The 27,898-nt window shown below is 56.4% G+C and overlaps 1 protein-coding gene across 7 annotated transcripts; it reads left to right on the top strand.

Moving 5' to 3' along the window:
• Positions 1-1,226: 1,226 nt before the first annotated feature.
• Fmnl1 (formin like 1) lies at positions 1,227-27,898 on the top strand. 7 transcript variants are annotated; one of them, XM_021631912.2, is made up of 28 exons: positions 1,227-1,359; positions 9,221-9,304; positions 10,703-10,816; positions 11,559-11,632; positions 11,927-12,010; positions 12,485-12,613; positions 12,879-12,896; positions 15,235-15,343; positions 16,048-16,124; positions 16,282-16,375; positions 19,287-19,361; positions 19,652-19,762; positions 21,297-21,446; positions 21,987-22,088; positions 22,261-22,516; positions 22,780-23,079; positions 23,169-23,293; positions 23,829-24,031; positions 24,405-24,639; positions 24,794-24,862; positions 25,351-25,431; positions 25,512-25,641; positions 25,785-25,948; positions 26,169-26,270; positions 26,398-26,478; positions 26,751-26,871; positions 27,174-27,272; positions 27,489-27,898. In XM_021631912.2, exons 1-27 carry the CDS (start codon positions 1,231-1,233, stop codon positions 27,263-27,265), a joined length of 3,309 nt encoding a protein of 1,102 aa, XP_021487587.1. In that variant the 5' UTR covers positions 1,227-1,230; the 3' UTR covers positions 27,266-27,272; positions 27,489-27,898. The 7 variants fall into 7 exon arrangements, with proteins under 7 accessions (XP_021487587.1, XP_021487590.1, XP_021487589.1 ...); XM_021631915.2 differs by lacking the exon at positions 27,174-27,272 and having other exon boundaries at positions 10,703-10,786; XM_021631914.2 differs by lacking the exon at positions 12,879-12,896.

Genomic DNA, 27,898 nt, shown 5'->3' with positions numbered 1-27,898 from the left:
CGACACTGCTCCGTGTTTCCTCATCCCTGAAATGAGGACATCCCTGTCTACCTTTGCTGATCACTGTCACAGAAATCTTTCTATAACCATCAGATCCCCAAGACTGTTATTCTTCAGGGAGAGAGGCCAGCCTGGATCCCTGATGGTGACAGCGGCAAGATTTTCCTCCCCTCTGCCGTGCCAGTTCCTCCCCCAGTCTAGCAGCTGGCTTCAATCGTCCTTAATGCCCCACTTCTCCTTGGCACCACCGCAGTGGTCCCCAGGTTCTCCAACCTTGCTTCCCCAGGGGTGCCCCCAGTCTAAAGCTACTGAGGATCCTGGCATAGTCAGAGCTGGTCAAGTCTTCATTGACCCAGGTCCCTCTCCTCCAACCTGTTCGCAGATGGTTCCCTCTGAGTCCTCAGCTCAGGAGAGACAGAGGTGGGGGCCCTGGAAGGGGGTTTCCACCTTTTCAGCTGGGGATCCCAGAGGGGACGCCCCCCCCCCCCCACGCCGGCAGCACTCACACCGCAGCGCCGCCTTAGGTCTCCAAGGCGCTCACGCATTGGTTGGACAATCTTCCCCTCCCCCACCCCGGGACGCCGGGTGTCTGTGTGGGGGTCTGCATCCTCTAGGCCTAGAGACCCCCACGGTCGGGCTCAGGGAGGCCGAGGGCTGCGGTTCTAGGACCCGGAGGCGCCTGGAGAGCGCGACGCCGTGTTCTCGGCCTCGCCTGGGTAGGCTCGGGTCCGGCAGGTGCATCGGCGGCCGCCCCCTCCGCCGCAGGTGCAGAGCCAGGCAGCCCCCGGCCGGCGCGCCATGGCTGCGGAGGACCCCCGGCCCGCGCCCGCCCCCTCCCTGCAGCCCGCCCCCCTGGGGCCGGGTGCGCGGCGGAGAACTGCGGTTTGCGCGCACCGGGAGCGGCAGCAGAAGTTCGAAAATCGCCGAGGGGGGAGCCCGCGCCGCAGCTTCCTGCCCCCGGCCCAGCCCTCTGGCCCCGGCCGCCTGCAGCCCGACTTCCTCCCCGAGCCTCGCTCGCCGCCCGCTCCCTCGGACGGGGCCGCCGCGATGGGACGCCGCGCCCCAGCTCCTGCGCGCCGCTGAGCCGAGAGCCGCCTAGCCCAGCCGCGCCACCCACCGCTGCCCTTCGCTTCCCCCCTCACCCCCGGCTCCCGGAGCCTAGTCCGCGACCCCCTGGGAAAACTGGATTTCCGAGGCTGGAGGCGCCTGGCCGGCTGGGTGGGGACCACCATGGGCAACGCGGCCGGCAGCGCCGAGCAGCCCGCGGGCCCCACCGCGTCGCCCCCGAAGCAGCCGGCCGTCCCCAAGCAACCGATGCCGGCGGCCGGGGAGCTGGAGGAGAGGTTCACGCGGGTCTTGGTGAGTGTGACCCGGTGCGCACCAGAAGCCTGGGGTGACGGGGGCTCCGCACGCGTCCCCGCCTCTTGGGGCTCAGGTGCCGCTTGGAGATCCCTGGTCCACCTGCTGCCCCTCCGGGGGGTGGGAGTGACGGTGTCCTCTTTCGGAGTGACTTAGCACTCCCTCTTCGCCCCCCACAAACTTTCTTCAGCCATCTCCAGTGAGCCTTCTTAAGAGACCCCCCGCCCCCACCCCCCACTCCCACCCCATGCTCCGCTGCCTAAAGGTGTCAGAAATGTCTCTGGTGAGGTTGGGTGGGAGGGGGCATCACTGCACGCAGGCCCAGCTGCTGGGTTCAGGTCTGGAGCGCCCGCCCGCCCGCCCTTCTGTGTCTCAGGGTCAAAGATGGAAGGGGTTATAATTTAACCTCCTGGAAGCCGTAGTGGGATCTTTAGTCCTGGTTTGTTCTGGTGTCTGGCCCAGGAGTTGGACTCTCAGACCCTCAGCTCGTGTTTTTTATCATCCCCTCCCCTTCCCCTACCCGGAATGGTTGCTTTCAGCTTCTCATCATGGACACCCCCTCCTAACCACTGAAGGGAGTAAGCTTCGCAAGGGCGGGGTCAGGGAGGGTTGGTCACTCTGGCTTAGGGTGGAACAAAAGTCGGGAAGGCTCCCCTCCCCCTTGGCTGTCACCTGCTTTGGGAAATTGGGGCAGGGGAGGGTGGGATGGAGGAAAAACTGGAGCCTAGGCCTCTGGGGAGGAGGGAACCATCAACTCAGGTCGAGCCTGGAGCAGTTAAAGTGTTTCTGATAGGGTGGGCGCTCCAGCGCAGTCAGGGGTCCTTAAGAAGTGGGGAGACAGAAGCAGGGAAGGGAAAGGCCACTCTTTTTCACTTCCCCCTCTTTACCCCAGCACTCTTTCCTGCCCTCTTGTAGGTGGTTGCCTTCAGTGGTCTGTCTACTGTTAGCCAGCCCTTGCTGGACACTGGGTGACAGGGGTGAGACTGGGCTGTTTCCTAGAGGCATTTCCCAGTCTCTGCTGCAGGTCTGAGGGTGGGGAGCCCAGGGGAGGCAGCAGTGATGGCCTTCTGTCCCCAGCACCTCCTCCTAGACAGCATTTCCCATCTCTGGCTAGCCACTCATTAGGCCTGACTTGCTAGGTCCTCTCTTCGGTCCCAGTGGGGCAACAGTTCCTGAGAATCCTGGCTCCCGTCCCCTCCAGAAGGACACAGGAGGAGCCTGAAGGCAAAAGTGCTTAATTGGGGAAGGCACAGGGACTCTGAGAGGCATTTCACACCAGGCTAGCCTTGGACTTCTCTCTCTCTCTCTCTCCACCTGCCCCTAACTCCCTTCTCCCCAAATCCTGACCTTGGCCAAGCTGAGCAAGTGGGGGAGGGGGTCACCCGAGGATTCTGATTTAGTGGTGGGTTCATCTTTCACCTCATGTCTATGTCTTGGGATGGGGGTAGTCCTGGGCCCCCATCTGTTTGGTCATGCCCACTAATGGGGAGGAGCCTTGAGGATAATTCAGACCAGTGGGCATTCCAGAAGTCAGGTGGAGATGTTCTGACACAAGTGCGGGCCTTGATCGCCCTGGGTGGACATACAAAGCAGCGGGGAGCCCCAGAGCGAGCAGCAAGGCATGGAGAGAGGCCAGGAGATGGATCTTCCAGAGCATCTTAGTGGCTTAGTGGAAGTCTAGGGGAGCAAAACCCACTGAGTACCTTACAGGACCCCCTCCCCCCCAACCCAGTGTGTCCCTTGTTGTCCTCTGTGAGTGAACCCATCCTCAGGTCACATGGTTAAGAACTGGCTTTTCTCGTTCCCTCATCCTTAGGGTCATGAGCCCCGCCTAGGTGAACAGCCTTGACCTCTGCCTGAGGCTATCCAAGGCTAAAGAATTGGTGGACCCAGGAGTCTCATAGTGGGTGTGGCTTCATGTGACCCCACTTCTGGGGCCAGTCTTTAGGTGACATCTAAATGAACAGAAGTTGAAGGCATGGATTCCTCAGTGCTGTTGGGGGAACAGAGTTCCCCAGTCACATGGCCCCAGGGAACCTCTAGGTTCAGCTTAGCCCCTTTATCTCCCGGCAGGGAGTAGGATTCCCAACTCCCCCGAACTCTTCTCTTTGCTATGACAGTCTTCTTATGGTTTGGGGTACTTCCACCAGCCAGGCAAGGGAAGCAAAGAGATGTTTTCCCACAAAGGGTAGGTGATGGGGTACTACTTTCCCAAGAAGGCTGTGAAGGAGGGGGAACCCTGCCTATGGTGGGGGTGGGGAGAAAGAGCAGGTTGAGCCAGGGTTTTGGCTGCTGCCTTAGCAACCGCGGAGGAGCGATGGCTGCCCCACCACATAGGCCTGCTGTGGTGGTGGGAACACACCAGCCAGCCAGGCTCCGAGCTCTCTCGCCTCTCCTACGCCCAGGCCCAAGGCTGGGTGTCTTCCAGCAACCCCCTGTCTTCTCTGAGAGGCATGCAGAGTGAGAGTTCGGGGTGGCAAGCCACCCTGTCCAGGACTGCTGCTAGCAGGGCTATGGATGCAGCTGGCCACAGGACCCCTGCATCTGCCTACGGCCCTCCGGTAAAGGAATGCCGGAAAGAGCCCGGGGACGGCTGTGTGAAGTGATACTGTACTGAGGCAGGGCTGTGCCATAGGGAGAGGAGTTTGCTGGGTAAGGGTCTAGCTCGCTGAGGGGTCCCTACTCTTATCAAAGACACTTTATCAAGCAGTCAGGACAGTGCCAAGCAGAGTATAGGCCCTTGGAGTTCTCCCTCCCACTGATGGTGATGGTGAACAGAACAGCAGGTTGGGCATGCCATGTCTTTGCTGCTCAGTGCTCCGGGGTGTCACTCTGTGTCTCCCACCTCTGGATTGTCTCCACCATGGGGGAGCTCGTCGGGGCGTGGCCTTGTGGTTAGGTGTTGGGTTGGGCAGAGGCCATGGCTGACATTCCCAGCAGGCTCAGCTAGCACATGCTGACCTCACATGCAGGGATGGGGTGGGCATGATTCACGGTGGCATCTGGGCTCAGATGGCAAAGGGCTGGATGAGACGAGCAGGAGCAGGTGCGTGCCCTTGGGGCCACCTCTGCATTTCTCTTGGGAACACAAGGTTCGCCAAGGTTTGCTTGGTTCTCCCTGCCTTTGAAGGGGCGGGAGTTGAGGGACCGTGCAGTTTGGCGGATGAGTTTCATCCCGGTCGCTTATTTCATGGGTGACCTTGGGCAAGTCCACAACTCCCAGCTCCAGTTTTTCTTACGTGTAAAAAGACGACAATAGGCATATGGCGGCCTCCTAGGGTTGCTGAGGTACAGGGTTCAGTACAGAGCCTGACAAGCGGCGAGTGTCAGTAAATACTCCCTACAGTGAGCAAGGGAGGCTGTCCTGGGCCGCTCCACCCTGAGGCCCCCCGCCCCTCCCCCACCAGGAACATCCCAGGTCGCATTACTGAGTCACCCTTAGCTCTTCAGCGGCCTCCTTGCCATTGCACAGGTTAGAGGCAATGAGGCCTAGACTTGAGAACTGCCTGGTGGCCGGAAACCACCAGAGGGAGGGCCCAGCTCTCCTGCTGGGTGGAGTAGCGGGGTGCTAACGGTGGCGGCAGCAGCGGTGTGCACACGAGGAGGGGGTGGGAGGCCTCCACTTCCCTACACCGATAGTGTGCTGGGGGGGGGTTCCCCCAGTGAGTAACAACCCAGCGTGGGCAACAACAGGAAGTGTAGGGTGCTGGGTGGCAGGAAACTACTCAGGCTGTTCCTGGTTTCGCAGATGGGGGATTGGGGCTAGGGCCGCCTGCAGCCAGGACCCCAGGACCCCCTTACCAGACCCCGAGTTTTTTAAACCACGTTGTCAGCTGGACAAGTGACTTAGTATCTCTCTTTGCCTCAGTTTCCCATCTGGGAGATGGGGTTATGACAGTTTGCTTGTTGATGTTTACATGAACTGATAACAGGTCTGCAATACTTAGAAGGGAAGTGAGGCCAGAGAAGTGGTAGCGGAGAGTTGTTAATGTTGCTGTTATTCTCTCGCTAGCCTGGATTATGTGGGCAGCAAGGTCTGGCGTCCTGGCTCCCACTCTCTTTGACCTTTGTCCCTCCTCTGGGGACTCTGGAAGTTAGATAAGAGAAACTGGTAACTTTGGGAGTTCTCAGCCCCTGATGCAGGGTGGGTGATGGCATAGCCTCCTCCAAGCCTGGGACTGCTTGTAAGAGCCCCTGCAAATCTGTTTCCGGGATTTTAAGTGACGGACACCACTGATTGTTTCTGCATATGTGCAGACAGCTTGAACGCCAAGGTTGAGGCATCACAGAGGCGGGGGGGGGGGGGAGGACAGACGGGCCTGGAGGTAGCCTTGGCATTTAGACTTGTCACGCTGAGCTCTGGGGTTACCTGACCCTGGAATTGGGGGTTCACATTCAGGAGCCTCCTGGACCTCAAGGGGCAGGGCTGTGGGGAAAGCGTGGGGCGGTGGGATGGGGTCTAGATTCTGTGCGAATTGAAAGTGAAACTGTAGGGTGTGGCGGTGTCCAGATGCGGCCAGAGCCTGGTCTCCTGGGACAGTGTCTCAGAAGTCAACAAAGCAGGCAGGGCCAGGAGTGCAGACTCAGAGCATGTGTCTGCAAGAGGCTGGATAAACCGCAGCTGGGGTCTGTCTCTGGAGTCTCGGGAGGTCAGAGAAGGGAGAGAGGGTTGTCCCCACACAGTCTGGTAGGAATATGAATGAAATCAGTTCCATTTAATTATTTGTGTATTTATTTTGGGGGGTTTTCGAGACAGGGTTTTTCTGTACAGCCCTGGCTTTCTTGGAACTCTGTAGACCAGGCTGGCCTGGAACTCAGAATGATCTACCTGCCTCTGCCTCCCAAATGCTGGAATTAAAGGCATGTACCACCATCCTGCTCTTGTTTGTATACATTGTCTCCCTGTGTAGTCCAGTCTGGCCTTAAGCTTGGGGCTATCTTCCTGTCTCTGCCTCCAGACTCCAGAGTGTCGGGATTATAATCGGCCTGTGCCTAATGTCCAGTGTCAGCTCCTTTGGGTGGACACTCCCCATCCAATCAGTTCCATCTGCTTTCTCACCTGAAGCGACAGGACAGTAGTAGGGAAAGGGCCTGTCTGGCCAAACTTTGGAGCCAGCTTTGGGCAATCAAGTTGTTTTCATAACATCTTCTGCCCACTTACCATCCCCCCCCACACCTTGAAGTCTTCTGGGGTCCCTTCCTGTCTCCTGTGCCCAACATTCATGAGATGCTTCTTCCTGGTCATGGGTCAGCAGAGGATATTACACCAAAACATAGCTTCTCAATATTCCCAGGCACTCTGGGAGTACGAGGCACTCCAGCCTGTGCCCATTTTATGGAGGAGGAAGCCGAGGCTGATAGGCCAAGAAGCCGTCAGACTAGGTGGGCACAAAGCCCGGGTCTTTGAACTTAGCTTCTGCATCCCAGCTGCCCTCCTCCATCCTCTCGGGAGGCAGATGTACCACTCACGCTTGTGGGCTGCCTAGCCCTTCCTGTCCTAGCTCCTAGGCGTCATCCGTTCTTTTGTTTACCCTGGCCCCTGCTCACTGTCCTACCTCCTTCCTAAAGACCCCGGCGAGGGCCTTGACTCCCATTTTGAGGGTGGCCCTGCCTCTCACCCTGAGTGAGTGGCATTTGCTGGCCTGTCTCCCGCTCCCTGGATACCCGGCTCCTTGGTGGGCCACAGCCACAGCTGCTAATGAGTGTTCAGCGCTGTCAGAGCTATTTCTGATTTCTGAGCCTAAATTTAGCTCAGCTGGCAGGCTGGCACGTGGGCCCGGGGCCTGAAAAGTCCCAGGTAGGGAAGGGCGAGGGGCACCCTGCCTTCTGCCGTTGCTGAGACAGGAACACGAGGCTGCTCCATGCAGAGGTTGTCAGTGCCTAGCACTAACTCTGGAGTGGCCCCAAGGGGTATGGACCAGGGCTGTGGCTCAAAGCCAGTCAAAGCCCTCTCTTTCTGGCTTCATAAGGTAACCTTGAGCATCTGTTACCTGCATCTGTGAGATGGGCATAATGACAGTGCTAACGATGGTGGTGGTCAGGACAAGAGGTCAGTCTGTGTGCACGAAATGCATGGAGGTGAGGGCGCTTGCTTATTGAAATTAGAAGGGCTTCTGGGCCATTCCAGAGCCAAGCAGGTCTCCAAGGTTAATGAGGACTCAGACATCCCATGACAGACAGGATGCCCCTCTGAGGCTCGGACTTCCAAACTCAGCGTCCTCCTCATCTCCATCTCTAAGCTGGGCCCAGCTCCATCATTCTGGCAGGCTTGGCCTCCTACTTCCTCTTTCCAGGGGCTTTGCTGTACCTAAGCCCCCATCCCCCTCCTAGCTCTGTCTCTGTTGGATGGGGACAGATCAGACAGACAGACAGACAAGAGAGGAAAAGTAGCTGCCTAAGCCCCCTGAAGCAGAGTAGGCCTTATCCCACAGTCTTCAGACCCCTTTTGGAAAGACTGTGATGCTGCAGGAGCCATCCTGGCATAGTGTCCTCAGTCCAGACTTGCTTTCGAAATGGGGACAGAGATGACGTACCTCAGCCCCCAGCTGGCCCTGGAGTATGGTGGGTGGGCAGTTTTCACCTCACAAGTAGGGCCCCAGCCGGAAAGCTTAGGCAATGGGGGCTGATAATACCAACTTCCTGTTTCCGAGGATGAGTCAAGGCAGTGATTTTGGGGTAAGGTCTGGCCAGAGCCCCAGACCTAACCCTGCCCCCCAAGAGAGGAAGCTAGCTGAGGAGTCTTGAGTGGGTGTGGTACCCTGTCTGCTCCAGCTATGGTCTCTTCTTAGAGCCAGGGGTCAGGGAGTGGATAGCCTGAACTACCAGAGTGGGTGTCAGATGACTCCCAAGCTTTGGGTTGGGCTCCGTGGGGACTCCCATATCCACAGCAGAGACCCAGGCTAAACCGGAAACTCTCTGAGGGCAAGAACTGGCTTTGGGGGACTGACATATACTTAGGTCCCCTCATACTTGAAACCTCATACTTGAGGTTTCCTAGATTGGGGTGAACTGGCCTTGTTTTCTGGGTCTGTTAGGCAGGCTTGATAGGCCTTGGGAACACAGAGACCCCTGCTTCCGGCAGCACCTGCTTGAATCCTCAAGCAGGACCCAAGGAGGGTACTGCTGATTTCTCTTAGGTCCTGGGGTGCATGGGAGAGTCCCAGCCTGAGCTACCAGCACCACAGGCCCAGCGTTGTGCCCATTCCGCGGTGGAATTACTTCTGCTGTTCAAATCCTCCCACCTCTGCAGCCATGACACGCCTGCCCAGAACTCCCTGCTGGCTGACACGCTGCCCTAAGTCCCTTCAACCCGCTGGTGACCTGGGCCTAGTGTGTGCACGTGAGGTGTTTGGCGACATGTGGAAATAAGGCCCTAGTGGCAGCTGTCGGCCAGGCTTGTCTGCAGATGGCTTCCCCGTTGGCTCCTCTCTTGGGTAGGGGGTAGCGATCATGTCTTCCTTAGCTCCAGCCAGTAAACTAGAGCCTAGAGGTGTGGGAGGTCCCTGAGGAATGCCACACACTTGCCTCGTGCCGGATGTGCCAGGAGATGATGTGGATGGTGGCAGGGTTCAGTCAGACTTGGATTCAGACCCTGGGACCCTTCTGAGCTCCAGGACCCTGGGACCTTGGGGAAGGCAGCCTACCTTTCTGGGCCTCGGGTTTCTCAGTGGACAGCATTGCTTATCTACCAGGGTGAGAGAACAGCGCATCTTTGAGGGAGCACTGCGGAGTCCCTGAAGATGCCCATTCTGTCCTTGGTTGTGCTGGAGCCCTGGGTTCAGAGGTTTGAAGATGCCCAATCTCTCCTTCTTGGTTGTTCTGGAGGCCTGGGCTCAGGTGTCTCTGTCTTCTGCCTCCCCAGAACTGTATGAACTTGCCTCCAGACAAGGTCCAGCTGCTGAGCCAGTATGACAATGAGAAGAAGTGGGAGCTCATCTGTGACCAGGTGGGTGCCTGAAGGCTCAGCTGCCCTTGCCTTCGGCTCTTGGTGCACCCTGCTCTGAAGGAGCAGGCAGGAGAGGGGCCTGCCTGCTGCGGAGGTGGCTGGGGGCCCCCGTACCTGGCTCTATCCTCCCTGGCAAGACCCGATCAGAAACTTGAGGGGTCATCGGCAGGGCGTGTCCCAGAGAAGTGGAGGTGGCTGCCCTCGCTGGCTGCTCTGGGCTGCTGAGGACTGAACCTGGGGCCTCATACGTGTGAAGCAAGCGGTCGGCCTACCGCTGAGCTGTGTCCATAAAGCTCGGGTTTTTGTTTCTGAAACTGAGTCTTTCTGTACAGCTCAGGCTGCCTTCAAGCTCACGTTCCTTCTGCCTTAGTCTCCGGACCACTGGGATAACATACAGGCGTGGGTCTCCGTGCCCAGTGGCTTGACTCTTTTACCCTGGGCTGAGGAAAAGAGGAACTATCCCTGCATTTAGCCAAGTAGAGGGGGAAAAAGGAGTAGGGTCCCTGCCTTTTTTCTTCTGAGGTCAGGAGACACAGCCAAGCAACTGTCTCCACGAGCAGTCAGAATGCTGTGTCAGAGCTCAGGCCAGGCCCTGGGTTCACTGGGCAGCTCATTCCTCTAGCTGCTGAGGCCAGTGCATGGGTGGAGTAGGATGGAGACTGCCTACTCCAGGACCATCAAGAAGAGGCAGGTGCTGCTTTCAAGCCAAGGCCTGGAAGCTGAAGGTGTAAGGAGTTGGAGAGAGGAGAACTCCTTCCCCCAACCCGCAGACCTAGCAAAGCCTTCTACTAATGGACTGGGTTGGGACATACCTAGCTGGGCATCCATTTTGGTAAGGCCGGGCCAGGGCAGGGCTGGGTGTGCTCTAAAGGTTCTGCAGTCGGCGTCCCTGTTGAAGGGTTCTGCCTGGATTGTCAGAGGGGCTCAGAGACTGGAGAGGAGAAGGTGGGAGAGGGTGTCTGGGCACACCTGAGTGTTTAGGGCTGGGCACATAGGAGCCTTGGGGTGGGGCATGCCTCTTCTGTGGTCCCTGCTTCTGGGTGAGGGACTCGGGTAGTGAAATATAAGGAAAGCACACAGGGACCTATCTAAACAGAGAGACAGCCGTCCTGGAGATGGGGTGTTTACCTGCCAGGGAGCTGCCTGCTGCCTGAACTTTCCACTCTAGCCCAGGGGCAGGACTGGCCAATATCCCACTGGCCCCAGGAAAGGCACAAACCAGGCCTGGGCCTAAGGTCTTCCACCTGTCCGAAGTTTGTGCCTTTGGTACCCCAGAAGCCGTTTAAGACAGCCCGAAACCTCAAGCCAGAGCTGAGAAGAGGGCTGGGGGGGGGGAACTACCCGGTGGTCTTTGGGCAGCTGTGACTGGCTCTCTGTGCATCCCTCTCACCTCCCCAGGAGCGGTTTCAAGTCAAGAATCCCCCTGCAGCCTACATCCAGAAGCTGAAGAGCTACCTGGATACTGGCGGAGTCAGCCGAAAGGTAGCAGCCGATTGGATGCCCAATCTGGGGGTATTTATCTTCCTTTCTATTCTGTCCCTCCCTATTCTGCGAGTGCAAACAGCTGTGTGCAAACAGCTGGAGCCGCTGTGTGTGTCTTTCCTGTCGTCTCGTGTGAGTTCACGTGTAAGCGCTCATGCATAAATTGGTTAGAGGGGGCTGAGCACCCCAGGCAGGCCCTCCCATACACTCATGTGTATACCTTACATTTTGCTTACATGGGCCTTCCTGTGTGTGTTTGTATCGGGTGTGTACATATGTGCGCTCTGTATGTTCAGGCATAGATTTGTGGTATATGGCAGGCGTGTGTGTGTACTTTGGGGTTTGTAGGTATATTTGTTCTCCCATGTATCCCCAAGACCATACATAGGAGAAAGAGAGAGGGGGAGAAAAATGAATGACTATGCGTGTGCCCCATACATAAACAAATGGGTGCATAGGTGGCACCCATGTGTACATATGCGGGGTCTCCTGGGTGGATGTTTGTGTTTGATGTGTATGTGCATACTGTATCTCTGCGTGAAGGTACGTCTGTGCACCCTGTGTCTTCAAACGTGTGGCTATATCGTCCCTGTTGCGGGGGTGGGGGATGCAGCCCAGAGTGTTCATCCCGCTGCGCAGGTGTGTGGAGGTGGTGGGGGAGACCAAACGTGAAAGGCCTTGAATGCGTGGTGGGGGCGGATGCTTCTGGCTGCTGCCCCAGGACTGTGGGAGCCTGGGCCCCGCCCACAGTCTCCTTGTTTCCGGCCCCCAGTTTAAGAGGCGAGTTCAGGAGTCTACACAGGTGCTGCGGGAGCTGGAGACGTCCCTGAGGACAAACCACATTGGGTGAGCTTCGCAAGACTCTACCTCCCGGCAGCCTCTGGGGCTCTCCAGCCCCTCCACCGCAGGCCAGTCCTGTGGACCATTTCCATCTTCTCCTGCTGCTTGTGCTGGGCCTTGCACACAGCGGGCTGTGGGTCCTGCTCTGGCCCACAGCATCCCCTGGTATCGCTGGGTTTCCTGAGGGTGGGGGATGGTGTTATGTTCTAGGGCAAGGGCACTCAAGGGCTTTTGCTTTGCCTACTCATTGCTCGCTTGGGCAGAAGCCTTTCTGCAACTCGGGAACCCCGTGCCTTGCAGGTGGGTGCAGGAGTTCCTCAATGAAGAGAACCGAGGCCTGGATGTCCTGCTCGAGTACCTGGCCTTCGCCCAGTGCTCTGTTGCGTAAGCTCCTGACCCCAGCCCTCATGCTGCCTCTCAGAGTCCTGATCTCAGGTGTTCCTGAGCCTCAGATACTCCTCTGAACAGGAACTGACCTCTTCCCCTGTCCCAGGAAAGTTGGATTTGGCTCTGGGCAGTGGTTCTTTTGGAGACCTGTCTGTGCCCAGGAGGGACGTTCCTTCTCCCTTCACTGTGCCCAGCATAGAGCCATAGATGAGCTGAGGCATGGTGGTACAGATCTCTAATCCCAGCACTTGGGAGGCAGAGACAGGCAGATCTCTGTGAGTCCTGGCCAGTGTGGCCTACAGAGTGAGAACCTGTCTCAAGAAGCAAAAACTGAGAGCCACAAATGAACACAGCCTCTCCCTCCTGAACTAGTCTCTCCTGTAAGCCTCTCTTGCCTTGTATGTCCCTCTGTCCCCTCTCTAAAGTGTCCCCGGTGGTAGAAGCCTCCAAGCTCCTTGCATCAATCTCCAGGTATGACATGGAAAGTACAGAGAGTGTGGCCTCTAGTACAGAGAAGAGCACCAAGCCCCTGGAACAGTCCATGGAAGACCTCAGCAAGGCGCCACCCTCATCTGTGCCCAAAAGTCGCCTGACCATCAAGTACGAGGGGCCCCGGATGGGATGACAGGAGAATGTAGAACAGACCTCCACACACTGCCACATCTAACCGGGACCTCGAGGGTTGGTGGGAGCTGTTGGTCAGCGTGGGGGACCAGAGACTTTCTTGGCTTCTGGACACAAATGTGTTAAATCTTCAGGTGGAGGCTAGCACCTGAGGGGGACTGGAATAAAGAGGGGGCTTTGAGGTTGGCAGGGTCCCTTTTGTAGCCATCTAACACCTTGTTTCTTCACATGCGGCCTCCAGGTGCCCCCCTTCTCCCCGGTACGTAGTCACCTGGGGGCAGGTGCATGCTGGGCTGACTGTGTGGGGTGGCGGGTTGGAAGAGCAGTGAGCTGACGCCCCGGAGTTCAGCTGCTGGGGACTGGTCTCCTCATCCCGACACAGGACATCCTGCCATCTTGTTGGGATACAGGGAAAGGGAAGGAGATGACCCTGGCGCGTCAGCTCCCTGGGTTGAGTCTGAGGGACCAAATTATGCCTATTTGTTTGTGTGTGTATGGGCATGTATGTGTGAGCTTGGAGCCGACCCAGCGAAGCATGGCTTTTACATGGGTGCTGAGGATTTGAACTTGGGTCTTCATGCTTTCACAGCAAGAGACTTACCAACTAGCCATTTCCACAACCCTAAAAAATCTTTATATGTAAATATACGTGTATATATATATTTGTGTGTATCTCATAATATGTTTTTTCCTTATTTATTAATTCACTTAGCAAACATTTTTTAAAGAGATTTAAAAAAAATGGGATTTCTCTGTTTGTAACTCTGGCTATCCTGGAACTCTCTTTGTAGACCAGGCTAGCCTTAAACTCACAGAGCTCCACCTGCCTCTGCCTCCCAAGAGTGCCGGGATCAAAGGCGTGTGTCACCACACCTAGCTAGCAAACATTTTTTTAGACAGTAAATACCTTAGTAGATAGCACATCTTCGTAATAAGTGCCCACAAGACAGATAATTCTATGACAGATAATCACAGAGATGTGATCTGGATCTCTGAAGAGGGAGTCGCCCACTGCTTGGGGGCACTAGGAAGACATCCCAGAAGAGGTGACACTGGGCAGTGACATATGTCCAACTGTGACAGATGGATAGGTGATGGGAACAAGGAGGGGGCCGCAGGAACAAAGACTGAGACATATTTGAGCCATGATAGGAAAGGATGGTGTGGCAAGCATCGGGGAGGACTCAGGTGAAGGGGTGGGGCTGGCTGGTGGGGCTGGAAAAGCTACAGAGCCATCAAGAGGACTGATGTGTGGATATGGTTAGCAGCTCCACAAAAATGAAAACCTCAAATATTTGTGTGTGTGTGTGTGTGTGTGTGTGTGTGTGGCAAGAGTAGTATAGAGCGGGCTCAGTATACTCCTCACTGGTGCCGGGCTGGAGCTTATTACGTAATCCCATCCAGCCTGGGAAGAAGGTGCTGCTGAGGCGGAGGAAATGGCTCAGTCAGCAGAATGCTTGCCTGGCAAGCACGAAGACCTGAGTTCAGTCCTTAGCACCCTCGTAAAACGTTGGGTACAGAGGTGTGTGCTTGCAATCCCAGCACTGGAGAGGCAAAGACGAGAAGAGCCCTGGGGGCTCGGTGGCCGGACCCCGCTGGCCTGATTGTTGAGCACCGGGTCCCAGTGAGAGACCTCGCCTCAGGAGAACAAGGCGGGGGCTGGGGAGACTCCCTGGTGGGTAGTGTTTCTGCGTAATCGCGTACATAAGAAGCACAGGGAGATTAAATATTTCCCTTCTAGGTAAGCTGGCATGTTCTTGACTCTAGGCACTTTGGGTTTAGTCTGTCTGTCTCTCAAGATGGAAGGCCAAATGGTTGTGAGTGCCACCTTGTGGAGACATTACTGGGGTCGAGCTGCTTCCAGGCTTCGTCCATCTTTATCCTTTTTTTTTTTTTTAATTTATTTAACTTTATTCTATGTGCATTAGTGTGAAGGTGTCAGATCCTTTGGAATGGGCATTACAGACAGTTGTGAACTGCCATGTGGGTGCTGGGAATTGAACCCAGGTCTTTTGGAAGAGCAGACAGTGCTCTTAACCACTGAGCCATCTTTCCAGCCCCCATCTTTATCCTTGGTGGGCTTTCCACTCACAGAAAAGCTCTCTTCTCTCCCTCCCGGCTTCCCTCCCTCCTTCCCTCCCTTCCTCTCTCCCTCCCGGCTTTCCCCCCCTCCTTCCCTTCTTCCCTCTCTCCCTTCTTTCTTTTTTGAGACAGGCTCTCATGTAACCTAGGCCTCACAATCTCTATGATATAGCCAAGGCTGGTCTTGAGCTCCAATCCTCTTGCCCTAACGTCCCAGAGGCTGGAATTACAGGCACGTACCACCATGCCTGGCTCACAGTAGCCCCTTGAAAAACCAAGTCTTTGTAAGGGCCCTTGCTTCTTTGACCCTCCCTCATTACCTCCCCCAAAGCATGGCAGACCCTGAGGAGGGCTGTCTTCAGCTTGCCAGTTGGGTCGGGTAGATAGGAAACAGTAGTGGTCTAGATATGTTTTCAGATATGTCCCCCTCGCTCCAAAGGGCACCTTACTAGTGTGGAGAGCAGGAAGCTGGGGACTGGGGGCTCTGACCCTCCTGCCTCTTCCACATCTGCCAGGCTGACCCCCGCCCACAGTAGGAAGACCCTGAGGAATTCCCGAATCGTCAGCCGGAAGGACGATGTCCATGTGTGCATCATGTGCCTGAGAGCCATCATGAACTACCAGGTCAGCTGGTGGCACGGGATGGGGCCTCGGGAGCTGGCTCGTCCCCGTGGGGGCCTGTGCCAGCTGCTGATGTTCTAAGACTGTGTGCCACTCTGCCCTGGAACCTTCCTGGGGAAGCCTGGGGTCTGGGCTTTGGTGGGGGTCCTGAGGCCGGTAAGCTTTGAGGGGAAGCCCTCATGTCAGTTCTGCTGAAACGGCCTTGGCTGTGGCTGGGGAAAAGCATGGGCCTCAGGTGGGGATCAAGGAGGGTTGGATAGTGGGGAATGGGCTTGGCTATGGCATCAGGAGGGCCAGCTGCTCTAGCTCCACTTCTTCGTCAGCCTCTTTGTAAACTTCTTAAAACGTTACGGGATTTTGATGTGTGTGTGCTTTTTTTTTTTTTTTTTTTTAAGTAGCTATTTCATGGTTGTCTGGTGTCTTAGATGACAAGTTTGAATTTGTCCTATATCAAAAGGTTGGGCATGCCTGCATGGCCTCGTCATGTCCAGGGTGTTTGGCACTGGCTTTTGAAAAAGACAAATGAATTTTAAAAGGGGGCTAGGGCCTGGCTTCTTAAAAAGAGGTAATGGCTGGTTCTGAGGAACTTCCTAAGCTTCGGGAAGCTTTGGGCACTGGAGGCCGGAACAGCACAGCGCAGACCACGACGGCCACGTTGGCAGTCTTGGGGACCTGCCTGGAGGTGCCAGCCTCTCTTCTCTCCCCAGTCTGGCTTCAGCCTCGTTATGAACCACCCGGCCTGTGTCAACGAGATTGCTCTGAGCCTTAACAACAAGAACCCCAGGTGAGGGCTCTACCCTAACCGGGTTCCCGCTTCCATCCCTGCAAACTCCATCCCGTCTTGTCAGGTCTTCTGCCCAGGCTCACCACACCCCAGCTCCCCTGTCCTCCAGCCCATGCCCACCGCGCTGTGGGGACTAACCTCCCCCTTCTCTTCCCAGAACCAAGGCTCTGGTGCTGGAGCTGCTGGCCGCCGTGTGCCTCGTGCGGGGCGGACACGACATCATTCTTGCAGCCTTTGATAACTTCAAGGAGGTATCCCCCTCCCAAACTTACTTGCCCTTCTGGTACTGCTTGGAGTGTGGCTGCCAGAAATTGTGACCTCTTAGCGTCTGCAGGCACAGGGTGGGCATTTGGGGAAATACAGAGGAAACTCAGAATAGAAGGTATAGTCAGGCAGGAGTGGTTCTCAACCTTCCGACTGCTGCAGCCCTTTAATATAGCTCCTCGTGTTGTTTCATGGCTATTTCATAACTGTAATCTCGATACTATTATTAATCGTAAATATCTGCTATACAAGCTCTGTGTGGGGGTCTCGACCCACAGGTTGAGAACCAACGATCTAGAGTGCCATGGACAACTGAGGGATCTACTGAGTTTCAGCCTCTCAGCCTTGCCCATCCTGACACCCTAGGGTTGACGGCTCCGGTCCACAAATTTATAGGAAGTTTATGGTAGATAAAACTGGCTACGACAGGCCTGGAAATAGGGCTAGGCAGTTAAGCAGGACTGTGAGGATCTGAGTTCGGATGTGAGCAACCTATGTAATGAGCCGAGTGTCCTGTGCGTGCCTGTAAGCCAAGTCTTAAGGGAGAGGACCCAGGATGCATGCTGATGTTTGCCTGTCTTCAGCCTTGCTGAGGAAATACGAACCCCGGGTGCAAGCAGAGACCTTGTAGAAGGAGGCAGAGTGATAGAGGAGGACCCCCAGCGCCGCCTTCTGGCCTCTGCATGTGCCCACAGGCACATTCAACTTCCTCCCCTGCCACCATGCACACACTCGCAGGCACATACACAGATTCGTCTTAAAACAAAAACAAAAACAAAAACGGCTCTCACTTTGCAGCAAATGGCTAGCCTGGAACTTGCTGTGTAGACCAGGCTGGCCTCGAATGCACAGAGATCCTCCAGTCTCTGCCTCCTGAGTGCTGGGATGAAAGGTGTGTGTGCTTCCCTGCCTTCAGAAAATCAACCAATCTTTAAGATTGGATATGAACTAAGCAGGTTCATACAGGCTGTAATGCCAGCATTTTCAAGGTAGAGCCAGGAGGATTGGGACGTCAAGGTCATCCATGGCTACACAGTGAATTCAAGACCAGCCTAAGCTAGAAAACAAAAAACAAGAGAAGCCAAAACCAAAGCCAATCCCCCAAACAAACAAAAAAACACCACCAAAACAAAGACAAATTTATGCCAAAACAAAATCCAGCCCAGCATAGACTCTGTCTCAGAAAAAAAGGGGAAGGGTCGGTGTCTGGATATGTTCATTCATTCTTTCATGAAAGTTCACTGAGGGCCGACTGTGTCCCAGGCACAGAAGCAGGCTCTTAGGACACATAAATGAGCAAAAGCAATGAAAAGGCGTGGAGGGCTGGATTAATAGTCCTCATCCAATAAAGCACTCGATATACAAGCACTAGGACCTGACTCTCTGAGCCCATATAAAAAAAGCCAGGTTTGCCAGGCACTGTATCATATACCTTCAATCCCAGCACTCAAGGCAGAGGCAGAGGCAGGAGGGCCTTTATGAATATCATGTAGCCATGGCTACATAGTGAGACCACGTTGCAAGACCAACAAAAACAAAAGCAAAAACGATCCAAGGGGCTGTAGAGATGGCTCAGTGGTTAAAGGTACTCATTCTTGCAAAGGACCCTGGATTGATTCCAGTACTCACGTGGCAACTCCATAACTCCAGTTCCAGCGGGATCTGATAGCTTTTTCTGACCTCTGCAGGTACCCGGCCTCTTGCATATGCATGCAAGCAAACACTCGTGTACCTAAAATAAAATAAAGAAATCTTAAATAGAGGCAGATTTGGTGGCATGTGCCTTTAACTCCAGCACTGGGGAGGCAATGGTAGGCAGTTCTCTCTGGAGTGGCAGCCAGCAGAGTCTCTACTCTGTGTGCTCCAGGCCACAGAGACGCTGCAAACCAGGCTGGAGGCGGGGCTCGGTGGCCCAGCACCTACATCAGGAGGCTCAGAGCCACCTAGAACATCAGTTCCAGGGTGGCCATTGTCCTCTGGGCCTCTGCACCCACATGCACATTTTTATCTTTACTTTTCCGGGACAGGGTTTCTCTGTGTAGCCCTGGCTGTCCTAGAACTCGCTGTATAGACCAGGCTAGCCTCGAACTCACAGAGCCCCTGCTGCCGCTGCCTCCCAAGTGCTAGGATTAAAGGTGTGCGCCACCATCACCTGACTCCACAGGTACAATTTACACATTTATTCCTGCAGGCACACACATATGACGAGTAAATATTTAAAAGGCAACAATAACAGAAAAGATGCATTTGCTCCTGAGGAACACCTGAGGTCGATTTTTGGCTTCCACACACATACATGCACACACATGCATACACACATACACATACCTATCATGAAAAGGCAGGAAACAGGTAACAAACGAGCAACTTATGTAGTATTAGGAAATGCTAAATGGCCAGACAGTGGTGGAACACACCACTAGTCCCAGCACTCGGGAAGCAGAAGCAGGAGGATCCCTGTGAGTTCGAGGCCAGCCTGGTCTACAGAGTGAGTTCCAGGACAGCCAGGGCTACGCAGAGAAACCCTGCCTTAAAAAACAAAAACCAAACCAACCAACCAACCAAAGTTAAATGTTTTTTGGGGAAAGGGTTGCCTCAGGGTTGTAGGGAAGGCCTCTTTGAGAAGATGAAACTTGACCGGGCAAAGCTATGAAGAAGCTGGGGAGCTGGGTGTGGTGGTTCTCTTGGCTAGCATACTGGGGGGTTAGCACAGTGCACCCAAAGGCCAGCAGCAGGGTGCGTGAGACCGAGAGGGGGTGGTATTTGAGGCAGAAGACTGACATGGCCAGATTTGGATGAAATTGGAGAGTAGCCTTCAAGGGCACAAGGACAGCAGCCAAAAGATGGCACAGGAGGCATGTGACCCGTTATTTTGTGTCCGCCATTCTCCGTCTCCAGGTGTGCGGGGAGCAGCACAGATTTGAAAAGCTGATGGAATACTTCCGGAATGAAGATGGCAACATTGACTTCATGGTGAGCTTGGAGCTAGCCCTGGGGGCTGAAGGTTGGCTGGGCCCGGTCGCAAGCTTAGGAGCAGCTGAGGACCTGCGTGTCCTGCAGCAAAGCGACCATTGACTGTCAGTGGGGAAGGGTGGATGTCAGAGGAGTGGGGACTAGACCAAGGGGACCCGGATGTTGCAAGACTGGGTTAGTGGAATGCAAACTGTACAGAGGGAGGGAGGCTTGGGGACCAGTGGGAAGCGGCAGATGTCAGCATCCCTGACCTGGAAGTCCTTAGATTTGCTGGTGTTCCCGGCCCCCAGGTGGCTTGCATGCAGTTCATCAACATTGTGGTACACTCGGTGGAAAACATGAACTTCCGGGTCTTTTTGCAATATGAATTCACTCACCTGGGTCTGGACCTGTACTTGGAGGTGAGCCCAGCACACCACCCCTAACCTCCCGACTGAAGTACCTCTACTTTGGGGTATGTAGTTATCAGGTCTTGAGTTCAAATCCTGGCTCTGGGAGCTGGCCTTGGTGACACATACCAGCAATCATATCACATGCGAGGCTAAGGCAGGCGGACCTCTAGTTCAAGTCCAGTCTGAGCATCACTGTCCCTCCCCCCACCCCATGATAAACAACCCCAAAAATAAACAGAATCCTACCTCTGCCACTTGCTAGCTGTGTGACCTGCACACATCTGTTCGTCCCACTGAGCCCGTTTTCCTGTCTGTCACAGAGGTGATAAAGACTCTGAATATGTGGTTCTCAGTGGGTTCCCAGTATACATCTGCCATCGAGGTCTTGACACAGGCTCAGGTGGCTCTGGGCCTGACCCAGGAGCATCAGCTCTGTCAGGTGCTCTGGCTCCAGCTGATGGGAAGGAGCCCAGAGATACTGGGCAGAAGGGAGCTGGCTCCGTCTGGAGGTCTGGGGCTCGGGAAGAGGGAAGAGAGGAGTTTGTGAGCAGAGAAGTCACAGCTTCTCGCCTGGGTCCTCTGGGAGGCTTTCTGCGGGAGTGAGGCCTTTGGGATTGGATTTCCTAAGCCTGGGAAAGCCACTCGGTAGAATATGATGGTTTTGGTACAAGGATGTATAGTCTGACACCAGCTTCAGCATCGCTGAGCCTTGAAAGAAGAGAGGAGCCAGATGCAAGAGTCTGAAGTAAGGGCCAGAAAGATGATGCCATGATTAAGGGCACTTACCGCCTCTGCAGAGGACCCGGGACCCTCGGCAGTTCCCAGCACCCATGTCTGGTGGCTCACAGCCTTCTGTAACTCCAGTTCCAGGGGATCAGATGTCCTCTTCTGGTCTCTGAGGACACCTTAATTCATATAGTGTCCGTAACTCACAGAGGAACACACACACAATACATACACATCAAAATACCCTGATTGTATGACTTTTGAAAATAAGAAATGTTGCCGGGCGATGGTGGCATAAACTTTTAATCCCAGCACTCGGGAGGCAGGGGGCAGGTGGATCTCTGTGAGTTTGAGGCCAGCCTGGTCTACAGAGCTAGTTCTAGGACAGCCAGAGGTACATAGCGAGACCCTGTCTGGAAACAAACAAACAAAACAAAACTAGAAAGCAAATAGAAGAAGAAAAAGGGAGGGAGGGAGGGAGGGAAGGAAGGAAGGAAGGAAGGAAGGAAGGAAGGAAGGAAGGAAGGAGAGAGAGATCCAGAATGACTAAGTCCATAGAAACAGGAAGTAGACTCATGGCTACCATGAGCCGCAGAGGAGATCATGGGAAAGAAACCCTAACTTAGTATCCGGTTTCCCGGCTTCTAGGAAAGAGGTAACACACCTTAAAACGGTGAATTGTGCGGCATGTGAATTATGCCAGTAAAAACAAAAAGCAAACTAGAGCCCAGGTACCTTCCTCTGGGTATTGGCGGTGGTGGTGGTGGTGGTTGTCCCCCACCTCAGACCTCACCGTACCCCTGCTGTCTGGGGACAGAGGCTGCGGCTCACGGAGAGTGACAAGCTGCAGGTGCAGATCCAAGCGTACCTGGACAACGTTTTTGATGTGGGAACACTGTTGGAGGACACTGAGACCAAGAACGCAGTGCTGGAGCACATGGAGGAGCTGCAGGAGCAGGTGACACTGGTGAGGACACAGTCCAGCACCCAGTAGGCCCACAGGAAGGCTGTCCCGGGGCGGGCTCCTCTCATGAAGCAAGCGCTGAATGGAAGACAGGAGTTCTGAGTGTGGACTGGAGGCGGCAGTCTGCCTGGGCTCCGCGTTTGCCCTCAATCCAAATCCGGAGTCCTTTTGGTGTCTTTCTCAATGAGTCTCCAGGGAGCGCCCACGCCGAGTGGGACTTGTGCGCAAGGCAGGCACCTTCTCTCTCTCCCCCCCCCTTCCCCTCCCCGAGCAGATCCTGAACCCTGACTCCAGTGAACTGGGTCCTGTGGTGCCTCTCGGCCCAATCTCCTCCCCAACCACCTTTCTAGCCACTGGTGCCTTGGTTTCCCCTCCAGTTCATTTGGGTTCAGGTGCCGGGCCTGGCCCACCCTTGGCAGGCTGGGCCAGGCGGATGTGGGAGCCTCCCCCGGCCCTCCAGGCAGGCTTGCCTGATGCCGCCCCCTCACCGGCGGTGCCAGTGCCTGGCCGCGAGTGGTGGCTCAGCATGTACTTCTGCCACAGCTGACGGATCGGCTTCGGGACGCGGAGAACGACTCCATGGCCAAGATCGCCGAACTGGAGAAGCAGCTGAGCCAGGCCCGCAAGGAGCTGGAGACCCTGAGGGTGAGCGGGCCGGGCTTGGGGTGTGGGCCGAACCAGGTTCCCCAGGGAGGGAGTCCTCCCCGCTGGACATCTCAGTCCAGCTCAGAGGCGGATGGGGCGGGGTTGCTCTAGGCCAGAGAGCTCGCGGGTGGGCGCTGATCTTCCCCTCCGCACCCCCCCCCCGGGCTCGTAGGAGCGCTACAGCGAGTCGACCCCCATGGGCACTTCTAGACGAGCCCCGGAGCCTGAGAAAGTGCCCGCCCCTACCATGGGGCGGCGACCCTCAGCCCTAGAGCTGAAAGTGGAGGAGCTTGAGGAAAAGGGGTTAATCCGTATCCTGCGGGGGCCGGGGGATGCCGTGTCCATCGAGATCCTCCCCGGCGCCGCGGCGACACCAAGCAGTGACGACGCGCCAGTTCCGACGGTGCCCACTGACTCCTCTAGCCCAGGTACGCGGGAGCTTGAAGCGGGGGTGGGGGGGGTGGGGGGGTGGGGGGGAAACCAGGGCAGGGAAGGGGATCCCGGGGACATACCTGGCTGTGAAATTGGAGGAGGTGTGGATTGTGGGCGTGGCACAGGTACAAGCCGGTGGGCCGAAATGGGTTCTGGATGAATGCGTAGGGCAGGGAGGAGGCGGCACCCCCCAACCATCACGTGCGTCCTCAGCCGAGGGGTTGACGAGCCCCTCCCACGCCCTCTCCTCCACCTGCAGCAGAGTCAGTACCCGGAACAGCATCACCACCGCCGCCGCCGCCGCCGCCGCCGCCGCCCCCACCCCCACTACCCAACCTCCAGTCCGAGCAAGAAGCCCTTCCCTCGGCACCCCCGCCGGCCCCGCCCCTCCCAGGCTGCGCCGAGCCCCCACCTGCACCACCGTTGCCTGGAGACGGGCCGCCCCCACCCCCACCGCCCCCACTTGGTACTGATGGACCAGTGCCGCCGCCACCACCTCCACCACCTCCGGGAGGGCCCCCTGATATCCTGGGAACTCAAGGTCCAGAGATAGGCCCAGGTAAGTGGAGCAGGGGCCCCTTCGTTGTCCTCTGGGGCCCCTCTACCTAGGAGTCCCCTTCTGCCTCTTGCCTGTCTTCTTGCTCCCAGGGGTGAAAACCAAGAAACCCATCCAGACCAAGTTCCGGATGCCCTTGCTGAACTGGGTGGCACTGAAGCCCAGCCAGATCACAGGCACGGTCTTCACCCAGCTCAATGACGAGAAGGTCCTGCAGGTGAGTGCAGAGGGCGCCAGGGTCGGGCTGGCAGAGGGCTGGGTGGTCGTCTCCTTCACCTGGCTTACAGATGAGACTGGGAGAGCCTCGGGCTTGAAGGCACTGGATTGGTGCATCCAGAAGGCAGTCTCTTGACCCCTGCAGGCTGTCCTCTGCCCCAAGTGTGGCCTCTCCTTTCTGCTCAGTTCCCATAACTCAGGCCTGGGGCCTTCTGATAACAGTTTTCCTTTGGAATGGGTTCCCTGTCGTCTGGGCCGTTGCTCACGCTGTTTTCTCTGCCTAGAACGGCCTTTCTCATGCTGCTGGCTGCTCGCTCGGCCCTTCCTTCAGCTTCGGTGGCTGAGAGTCTGGTTCCCATGTGTTACGTTCACTGTCCTACCTTGCTTGTGTCTCCCTGTATCTCCCGTCAAGGCTTGTGGTGGAGCTAGCTCGCTGGTTTTTCTGTCCGGTGGTACTGTCGGGCTACACTGCCAGCCCGGGAGCTTGGGCAGATCTCGGCTTCACCCAGTCTGGCTTTCTCTCCCCGGGCCCTTAGGAGCTAGACATGAGTGACTTTGAGGAGCAGTTCAAGACCAAATCTCAAGGCCCCAGCCTGGACCTCAGCGCTCTGAAGGGGAAGGCAGCCCACAAAGCCCCTAGCAAGGCGACACTCATCGAGGCCAACCGGGCCAAGAATCTGGCCATCACCCTCCGCAAGGGCAACCTAGGGGCCGACAGAATCTGCCAGGCCATCGAGACGTGAGTACCCGTATGACCCTGTCCCCTTGCTAGGCTAGGATCATCAGGCAGGGCATAGGTAAGAACCCCAGCAGCGGGACAGAACCCAGCAAACCTTCACACCAGTTCTGGTCAGGTAACATTGCCCTCAGTTTGAGAGCAAGAAAACTGAGACTGTTTTTGAGTCCATGCCCAGACTGAGACCTCCCGACTCTCTTCCCGTTTCCGCCTGGCATGGCCACCCAGGCCAAAGGATTTATGGCTCTGCACCTGCCAGTTCCCCTTGACTCCTCTTGTTCTCTGTGGCTGTCTGCAGACACTGAAGGTCACCTGTTAAGCCGTGCTCTCTGTAAGGGTGGACTGACGCCTGTCTTCCCTCTGTGTCCTTACGCAGGTATGACCTGCAGACTCTCAGCCTGGACTTCTTGGAGCTGTTGACCCGCTTCCTGCCCACGGAGTACGAGCGCAGCCTCATAGCCCAGTTCGAGAAGGGACAGCGGCCCATGGAGGAGCTGTCGGAGGAAGACCGCTTCATGCTGCACTTCAGCCGCATCCCGAGACTGCCAGAGCGCATGAACACGCTCACCTTCCTGGGCAACTTTCCAGACACAGCCCAGCTGCTCATGCCGGTGTGGGCAGGACGGGCAGGGCGGTGTGGTGGAGCCTGGGCTGGTGGGTAGGGAGGAGGCGGTTCTGAGCCCGGCTTCCAGGAGGGCGGTCGGGAGGACGGGAGCCTCCTGGCAGGGGAGGGTCTAACTTACCTCACCTTCATCCCACCCTCAGCAACTGAACGCCATCATTGCAGCCTCAATGTCCATCAAGTCCTCTGACAAGCTCCGTCAGATCCTGGAGGTGAGGGGCCCGGAAGCAGGGCCTACCCTTGCCCAGGCTTAAGTGGCATAAAAGGGAGGCTCAGGCCCTACCCATCTGGGATATAGCAAAGACGATGTTCGCGTCTCTCACATGCGTGCTCTGATAGACAGGGTGGGAGGCGGGGGTGGGCAACAGTAACAGCAGCCTAGCCCCCAGGGCTCAGTCCCCCCGGGGATTTACTTTGGGAGAGGTACGATAACCTCACCTGCCCGGCAGAGGGACCGAGGAAGGGGTGCGGCAGGCCAATTTGGAGGTGCACTAGTGGATACAATTCGGGTGTACTTGTGGCGTTAGCAGCGTTCATGTATACAGGTTACCATGTGTCATGGAACCGAAGGGCCCGTTCAGGAGGGGCTGAGTGTGAGGGCTGGCTGCTTGCCACCCTTCTTCCTGTCTGAGAAGTGTACGTTCTTCAAGGGTTTTCCCCGCAGCCTGGATCCCACTGAGTCTGTCTCTGCCTCTCGCAGATTGTCCTGGCTTTTGGCAACTACATGAACAGTAGTAAGCGTGGGGCAGCCTATGGTTTCCGACTTCAGAGCCTGGATGCGGTGAGGAGGGGATCCTGGCCTGGGGTCTGGGGTCAGGGGTCTGGTGGGTGGCCCGTGGCTTATAAGAGATCCTTGTCCAGTTGTTGGAGATGAAGTCGACCGACCGAAAACAGACTTTGCTGCACTACTTGGTAAAGGTCATCGCAGAGAAGTACCCGCAGCTCACTGGCTTTCACAGCGACCTGCACTTCTTGGACAAGGCAGGCTCAGGTATGGGGTGCTGGGGTCTTGGGTGTGAGCAGGGACCTCGGTTCTTGGGCCACTGACATGTGGTCAGGAAGAAGCAAGAGGCACTATAGGATGTAACTGTGTGCCTGCTGCCCTATCCCCTGACTCCGTGCTGTCCACTCCAGTGTCCCTGGACAGTGTCCTGGGGGATGTGCGCTCCTTGCAGCGAGGTCTGGAGTTGACACAGCGAGAGTTTGTGCGGCAGGATGACTGCCTGGTGCTCAAGGAGTTCCTGAAGACCAACTCTCCCATCATGGACAAGCTGCTGGCAGACAGCAAGACAGCTCAGGTGTGTGTGTGTGTGTGTGTGTGTGTGTGTGTACAAAGGAGCACCAGCCACTGAAGCCTTGGGGTGGGGGGGAGGTTGTGAAGCAAAGGCCTGGAGGGGTGTGGCCACAGGCAGCACCCTGGGAGGATGGAGGAAGAGCAAGGGACCATCCTGTATGGAAGAATGTGCATGGAGCATCCAGGGATGCTCCAGGGAGCCCAAGTTTGGGTTGTGCTTGCAGGAGGCCTACGAGTCTGTGGTGGAGTACTTTGGAGAAAATCCCAAGACCACGTCCCCCTCCATGTTTTTTTCCCTCTTCAGCCGCTTCACCAAGGCCTACAAGGTACAAGTGTGTGATGGGTGGGGTGCAGGCCCCAGAGCTTCTGGGTAGGAGGAATGGGGGCGCTGTCCCAGGTAGGACAGGGGAGGAGGAAGGGCTGTTCTCCCCAACACCTGCCTTGTGTCCTCAGAAAGCAGAACAAGAGGTGGAACAGTGGAAGAAGGAAGCAGCCGCAGACACCTCAGGCAGGGAAGAGCCTGCAGCGCCCAAGGTAGGCAGCCGTCCCCAAGCCTGGTCCCAGGGTACGGGAATTGGCAGCATCCCTTTCGTCCTCTCCATCTCGCCCCTACACCTTCAGTGTTGAGACAGAGCCTACCTAAGGACGAGGACAATGACAAGGACGGTGGTCCAGAAGCCAGGGGGGGAAGCAGGTTCAGGTTCCTTCTGCCTGAGCTGGCTGTCCTTGCTCTGAGGGACTACACAGATGTTCCAGAGTGGGTGGACTGAGAAGGATCCTAAAGTTAGAGTTGTTCCTCTCCTCAGTCTCCACCCAAGGCCAGGCGACAACAGATGGACCTCATCTCTGAGCTGAAACGGAAGCAGCAGAAAGAGCCACTTATCTATGAGAGCGACCGAGACGGGGCCATTGAAGACATCATCACAGGTGAGGGCTTAGCGTGAGGTCTCCGTCCTTCTTCACACTACCACATCACACTCTTCCGGAATCCCCGCCTCACCCCGAGGGCTCTGCTGCCTCCCCTACCTGCAGTCTCACTGTGCGGCCCTGGCTATCCTGGAACTCGCTGTGTGGACCAGGCTGTCCTCAAATTCTCCCTGCCTCTTCAGTGCCGGGATTAAAGGCGTGGGCCACCGTGCCTGTCTGCCTGTCCTCCAGACCTCTTGCTACCTTTTCTGTTTTTCTCTTCTCTCTCTCTTTCTCTGTACCTTCTGTCCCTAAAACCTCAGTGCTCAAGACAGTGCCCTTCACTGCCCGCACCGGCAAGCGGACATCCAGGCTCCTCTGTGAGGCCAGCCTGGGAGAGGAGATGACCCTCTAGCTCCCAGGTACCTAGCTAACCTGGTCTGTGGTTCCAGGGCTTGGCGGGCCAGGCATGCCTCCCCAACCTTGGCCACTGCATGGCTGAGCTCTTTTAGAGGGTGGTGTTTTCTGGTCGAGGGCCATCAGTGTCCCCCCCCCCTCCCATGCACACAAAATCAAGCCCTTAGAGAGAGGAGCCTGTGCCCTGGAGCCCGGGCCAATGTGTCTCCTTTGGCTGCCAGATCTTCGGAACCAGCCCTACATCCGTGCAGACACAGGACGCCGAAGTGGGCGCCGACGGCCTCCGGGACCCCCCCTGCAGGTCACCGCTGACCTCTCGCTGTAGCCACAGTTTCCGTCGGTGGATTCTCTAGGGCTTTTGGCAGGCTGGAGCCCAAGGAAGGTGGTCCTTAGCTCGGCTGGGTCGGGCATCCGCTCCTGCTGACTACAAGCCTTGAAGCCCCGCCCCGCCCCCCTCCCCCCCAAAAAAAAGCTGCTCGCAGCATCCTCTCCCTCCAATAGCCATACTTAGCCTGAGCGGGAGCCTGGACTGTAACTTATAAAGTGCACCTCGCCGCCGCCCTAGCCCGAAGGACTCTATCCTTGGACCTTATTTTTATACAAGATTAATAATAAAGATATTTGCAAAAGA

Source organism: Meriones unguiculatus, chromosome 7 (assembly GCF_030254825.1).
Source record: "Meriones unguiculatus strain TT.TT164.6M chromosome 7, Bangor_MerUng_6.1, whole genome shotgun sequence".
Taxonomy (NCBI): domain Eukaryota; kingdom Metazoa; phylum Chordata; class Mammalia; order Rodentia; family Muridae; genus Meriones; species Meriones unguiculatus.
This window is presented reverse-complemented; position numbering and strand designations above follow the sequence as displayed.